At 35.6% G+C, this 6719-nt stretch overlaps 1 protein-coding gene across 1 annotated transcript; it reads right to left on the bottom strand.

Moving 5' to 3' along the window:
* Positions 1–1314: 1314 nt before the first annotated feature.
* Positions 1315–2443, bottom strand: LOC110608888. Its single transcript, XM_021748173.1, has 3 exons — positions 1916–2443; positions 1740–1849; positions 1315–1642 (listed from the first exon to the last, which is right to left on the bottom strand). The coding sequence occupies exons 1-3, from the start codon at positions 2441–2443 to the stop codon at positions 1315–1317; spliced, it is 966 nt and encodes a 321-aa protein (XP_021603865.1).
* Positions 2444–6719: the final 4276 nt, after the last annotated feature.

Here is a 6719-nt window from a genome sequence, read left to right on the forward strand (position 1 = left end):
TTATTAATTCAAGCCGTTCGAGATAAGAATTATGTTTGAAAAATATACAAGTAATCATGTGAAAGTTATTTGCAATATGATTTAATAAAATGCATTAAAATGGCCAATAATTTGAATTTAAATTTTTTTATATTTAATTTTTATTGTGATAATTTTATATTTTAAATTATTTTAAGTAAATTTTAAGAGAGATTTTTTCTGAGTAGAAAATTTAACCCATAATTTTTTCAAGTAAAAAATTTAGGTTATATTATCTCCAAATATAAAATTTAGCCTATTTACATATCAATATAAGAAAATATGAATTTAAATTATTGACTGTTATAATTAATTTTGATGTATTTTATTGAAACACAGTGCAAATATCCTTCCATGATTTTTACCACACACATCAACTGAATGCCTAGCATAAAAATGCATTAAAAATACTACCATCTAAAGCCTGTGAAGGGTATGTGTCTATATGCGATGTGCCCATAACTCCTACGTGGGATGTGTGCTCTCCTGGAGTTTGTGTGTCTGGATTTAACTATAAAAGCATTAACTGTCTGAAAGTCCGTATGGTTTATTGGGAATCTATATTTTGGTTCACTGTGCATCCTGATGATGAATAACCAACACCATCATATTTTTTACGTAAGCGGAATGAAATTGGAATAGGTATAGTGACATTTGTCGGTAGCGGCACATGTGGGGACACTTCGGTCTATCTCAAGGACACACGACATCACTGTTATCTTGATGTTTGATTAATGGGGATGTTGGGGTGATTACAGACTGGTGTAAGGCGTGGTGCTAGATGGAGCGGCAGAATCTCTGTTATTCTTCTCTATTCTTCTAAGCAATAAAGTACACTTGTTGTTTCTGGTCCAATAATGTTAGTGCCTAGTTTTGGATACTGTCTGTTAGTTAAATATATATTTTTAATTCTGTCCTCTTAAAAAAATTTTTTTAAATAGTTCAATAATTTTCAAACATATAGCAGTAATAGATTTAAAAAATCAATATACAGTTATTAATAATATTTACAGTTGTATCAATACTTTTCAGCACGATGTGATATTTTTATTTTTCTTTTATAAAAAGTCAAAAAATAAACTTATATTAACAAAATGATAGTAAACAATTTGAGATAATATCCTAAATAGACAATCGAGCATGATGAGTAGAGTTTCTATCTAAAATATGAGTAGCTAGAGTTATCTGCCGACGAAGCCAACGAACGAAAATATCAGTTCTAGAATTTAACAAAAATTTATAATTCTGTAATACTACACCTAACTCATAAAAATAAAAAACAGATAAACGGAGTGTTTAAACCACATGAAGAGAGTCTAATAAAATACAACCATTAAAGGGTAAGTATTCCGTTGCATAAAGTAAACACCGACGCAAAGCAAGAGCTGCCACAAGAGCCGGCGAGCTACCACCTTCCGAGAAGCCAAAAACAGCTTGCTGAAAGATACCTTCAGAATTTTTAACCATAAAACCATATCCAGCGAAGTCTTGAGCTTGAAACAGAGCTCCATCCACTTGACAGAGCCATGCAAAATGGCCTAAACTAGTAGCAGCAGAATGGACTTGAAGGAAAGCATAATCAGGATCAAAGGATGTATGAGACGTGTAGACCCCCCTCTCTCGACTGATGCCTTAGTACAGTCACCTCGTCAGAGCTGCACTCAATTTGATGTGCCGCTGCCTAGTTCGAAACAGAGAGTTTGGCCTCCTCCCATATTTGCCTTACTGAAGAAATCATTTGGTTGCACAATAAATTGTTCCTGGATGTCCATATTTTCCATGCATAGGTCATAGCAAGGGCCTTAAAGTCTTTATTTTGAGACATGAGAACCTGCAGTAAAAAATCACAAAAATTAATATCAGGCTGCACAACCATTCTATCTCCTAACCTCCATACCTCTTTTGCCAATGAGCAATGTAAAAGAACATGATCCACATTCTCGTTTCTATGGCACCATAAGCATCTAGTATCTATATCCACTCCTCTATGCCTCAGGTTATCCTCAGTTGGCAAGATATTCCTATACGCCCTCCAGCAAAACTCCTTTACCTTAGGAGGAGCCGAAGCCTTCCATAACCGACCCCATAAATCACCTCCCAAATCAGCATGATGCCTTCCCATGTCCAAATAGACACGGTAGGCCGACTTGACCGTATACAAACCCTTCTTGTCAAAATACCACATCAGGGTGTCTTCTCTAGAGTTAAGACTAATGGGAATAGTAATGATTGCTCGGATATCCTTAATAGAGAACAAATCCAAGAGAAGAGCAATATTCCATTTCCTCCCATTATCTTCTAAAAGATCACAAACATTCATATGTGGGTCAATAAAAATCGTCTCATCATCCGCATAAAAGAAATCCTCCTTGGTAACCAAGGATCCGTAGCAGCTAACACCTTCTCTCCATTGCCAATTCTCCATCTAGTGCCACGCCTAAGCAAATCTCTAGAAGCCATAACACTCCTCCAAACAAAACTAGCAGTATTGCTAACATTGGTAGAAAGTAAGTCACCATTAGGGAAATACTTAGATTTGAATACTCTATAGCAAAGGGTGTTAGTATTAGTTAAGAACCTCCACACTTATTTGCCTAGTAAAGCCATATTGAAGCTCCTAAAATCTCTAAACCCCATACCACCCTTCCTCTTGCTACTACACATCCTACCCCAAGCAAGCCAATTAATGCCCCTTCTACCCTCACGTTTACCACCCCAACAATACCCATTAAGCATTCTTTGCAACTCATTTAAGATAGAAATAGGGATCAAAAAGATATTCATGCAGTAAGCAGGAATAGCCTATGCCACCGATTTAATGAGCACCTCTCTACCAGCTCTAGAGAGAAATATGCTATTCCACGAATTTATTCTCTTCCACATGCGCTCCTTTAGGAACCCAAAAATCTGTTTTTTATTTTGCCCAACAAGGGAAGGGAGCCCCAAATAAGTACCGTGACTAAGAGGCATACTTACATCCAAGATGTTGGAGATAGAATTTTGCCTATCCCCTGTAACATTAGGACTAAAGAAAATGTCAGACTTACTAAAGTTCACAACCTGTTCCGAAGGTGCAACATAAGTAGCAAGAATATACTTGACTCTATTAGCTTCCTCTTCATTAGCATTAAAAAACAAGAGAGAGTCATCTGCAAAGAGTAAATAAGATATTCTAGGACATCGAGCACCAGCTTTACAACCCAATAACCACCCTCTTACCCAGCATTTTTAAAAAGAAGGGATAAACCCTCCGCACAGACAAGGTGCAGGTAAGGGAAAATCAGATCTCCTTGGCGAAGACCCCTCTCCGGGACAATAGGGCCAATCCAATCTCCATTAAAATTAATACTATAAGAGACTTCAGCAAAACACATTTCAAGCCATTTGACCCATTGCAAAGAGAATCCAAAACGCATCAACATACCTTTCAAAAAATCCCATTGAACCATATCATAAGCTTTCGAAATGTCAATTTTAATAGTACAATTACCATTATTCATACTCCTATTACATTTCATATTATGAATCATTTCAAAAGCAATCATCACATTATCAGTAATCAGTCTTTTAAGAACAAAAGCAGATTGGTTCTCAGAGATAATAACAGGAAGAACACTCTTAAATCTATTAGCCAAAGCTTTAGCAACAATTTTATACAAAACATTACACAAAGCTATTGGGCGAAAATCTTTAATGTATTTAGGGTTCTGCACTTTTGGTATTAAAACAATCAAAGTATCAGTAAGAGAAGGGGGGAAAAGTACCTTGTTGAAGCCAGAGACGATAACCATCCGAAATATCATTACCAATCAAATGCCAAAATTTCTGATAAAAAGAAGGGTTCAAGCCGTTCGGACCTAGTGCTTTTATCCGGATGCATCTGAAAGAGAGCTCTTCTAAATTCCTCATTCGTAAAAGGGGCACACAAGAATTCATTATCTATTATACTAACGAGTTGCGGAACCAACTTCAACACATGTTCACAATTAGACTGTCCACCAGAAAAAATAGACTGAAAATATTGTAAAACATGATTTTTTACCTCTAGGTCGTCCTCAAGCCATGTACCAGACTGGTCTTTCAATCTATCAATTCGGTTCATCCTTCTTTTGCCCTTGGTCTTTGTGTGGAAAAACTTAGTATTGCGATCTCCATTTTTAAGCCAATAACTCTTAGCCTGTTGCTTAAGTCTAGCTTCTTCCTGTGCAAGGAGCATATTCCACTCCTCTCCCATGTTTTTATTTCAGAAATCATATTATCGCGCTTGGACAGCAGGTTACTTTGCGCAGGATTACACCAAGCATTCCTCACCACCTCTTTCAAGTTATCGTCATACAGCCAAGCATTGTCGAATCTAAAACGCCTACTGCCATCACGCCTATCTTTCACCACAGTATCAATCACTAAGGGTAAATGATCGGATCTAGGCACAAAAACCTCCGAGCAAACAACATTAGGAAACCGACGTGCCCAATCTTCAGTAGCAACAACTCTATCCAGCTTCTCTCTAACTAAATTCCCAGAATCTCTACCCTTTTCCCAAGTGTAAAAAGAATCCACAGTTGGAATTTGTGACAGGTTACTATCCTCTAGTGCCGATCGAAAGCCTTGTATGATATAAGTAGGGTGAGGAGCACCCCTTTCTTTTTCATCTCTAGAGCACAAATCATTAAAATCTTCCGCACACAACCAGGGGAGAGAGCTTCTATGAGATAAGGCCCTAATAAGATTCCAAGAATGTCTGCGATAATTAGATTTAGGAAAGCCATAGTAACCAGTAAACCTCCATTGAACATTCTTTTCAGGAATATTACAATTAATAAAATTTGATGAGTAGCCACAAACTATAACCGAAACATGGCTAAGCCACATCAAAGAAAGGTCCCCTCCCAGTCCAACTCTATTAACTGAGAAAAAGCCATCAAAATGAAAAAAACTTCTAAAAAACTCCATGCAAGAACTAAGAGATTTTATTTCCATCAAGAATAACATGTCCGGCTTATAACTAGTGATAAAGTCTTTAAGAGCATTAACTGTCCGGAGATTGTCGAGACCCTGACAGTTCCAACACATGAGTCTCATTGCTTTCGGTTATCCCATGCTTTAAAGGGATGAGCCAATACAATGTTTTCTAGCAGAGAGTTAACTGAAATGGTGTTGTTAGGGGCATCCTGTTGGTTTGAAGGAAAACCATTAATAACATTAATTTTAGTATTCCTGTGTCTTTTCTTGCCCTCCTCATTTATACGGGCTATAGTCTCCTCATCAAGCCCATCTGAACCTCGTCGACCTATGGAATCAGTTGCTATAGAGGCTGCATTCTGCAAACCATTTTGGATATTACCGAAGAAGGAAACAAGCTGATTCTTTACCGCCAAATTCTTGGCTTCAAATCTGCTAGAGGATCCCATTCCTGCTGCTGATTCAGGAAATTTAAACTTACCATAATCACGCACCCAACGGCTCATCGAACGCTGGTTTCGGTGGATAGGAGCCCGAAGGAAATCACCCCACCCAAACTGAATTTCTTCCTTCTCCAACTTGAACCTCAACTCACAAAAGCTATTAATGTGTCCAAGTTTACCACAGAGATAACAAAATATTGTCAATTTTTCATATTGGAAATTGACTGTAAACACATTACCATCCTCCCCCACAAACTTCTTCCTTCTCTTCAATGGCAATTTGATATCAAGACATACCTTAATAAGTCTCATGTAATAAACTATTTTTTATAAATAGTTGATTATATACATTATTTTTTATAAACCCTATAAATTGAGACTAACCTTATAAATTATTTTTTATAAACCAACCCTCTTTTTCTAAATTAGCTGATTATATACATTATAAATAAGTCTCATGTAATAAACTATTTTGGCCAAATGGTAATTTTTGTTCTATTTTTACATCTCAAATGCGATGCTCTTAATTTGTAAACAAGTGCATATTATTAGTCTGCATTAGAGCCAAATTTTTATAATATAATCACACATATAAATAATTTAGTTGAGTGAAATTTTTATTTAAAAAATTACTGCATGAATATAATTTGATTTAGGTGATCTCAAAATTTTACTTAAAATTAAAAAGAAAAAATTGACTAAAATATTAAAATTATATAAAAAAAATTGACTAAAATATATAATTTAATTTTAACAATACAGTTTCACATTAAAAAAATTATTATTTTTTGCTGATTAAAGAATTACAACAATATATTTTATTTTCTTCGTTACTCTCTTATTAAATTAAAATGAAACTTTGTGTGTAACGACCCGAAAATCGGACCATTACCGGCGCTAGGATCCAGGTCGACTTAAGGTCGCCGGGACCCGTAGCAAGCCTTAACATACACCTGTACACCTGCTTAATCCCATACATGATCAACAATTTCATAAAAATTTAAAACTTTCTCATTCATTTATTCATTCACCAAGCTTAACCTGTGCATGCACAAATCATAACATAAACCTCTCATTGGAATCCTCATCAAATACTCCAATGGGGCAACAACATACATTAAGCTTGGTTACATAAATACCATCATTCATTTTCATTACTCATCATAAATCAATTAAGATCATGTACAAAAAAGGGATTAATAACATACTATAGTCAAGCACAACTCTAAACTTCCATGAATATCATTACATTACATTTCTATACTATACTTTTACATTTCATCATGTCCACTTCTA

The sequence above is a fragment of the Manihot esculenta genome, chromosome 2 (assembly GCF_001659605.2).
Source record: "Manihot esculenta cultivar AM560-2 chromosome 2, M.esculenta_v8, whole genome shotgun sequence".
Classification (NCBI taxonomy): Eukaryota; Viridiplantae; Streptophyta; class Magnoliopsida; order Malpighiales; family Euphorbiaceae; genus Manihot; species Manihot esculenta.

Excerpts from the sequence above, each read along its gene's own strand:
- LOC110608888 (XM_021748173.1), bottom strand. The coding sequence starts at position 2,443 with ATGGAGAATTGGCAATGGAGAGAAGGTGTTAGCTGCTACGGATCCTTG. Across the intron at positions 1,850-1,915 it reads ATTGCTCATTGGCAAAAGAG|GTTCTCATGTCTCAAAATAA; the intron begins GTATGGAGGTTA and ends TTTTTACTGCAG. Across the intron at positions 1,643-1,739 it reads CAAATGATTTCTTCAGTAAG|TCGAGAGAGGGGGGTCTACA; the intron begins GCAAATATGGGA and ends CTAAGGCATCAG.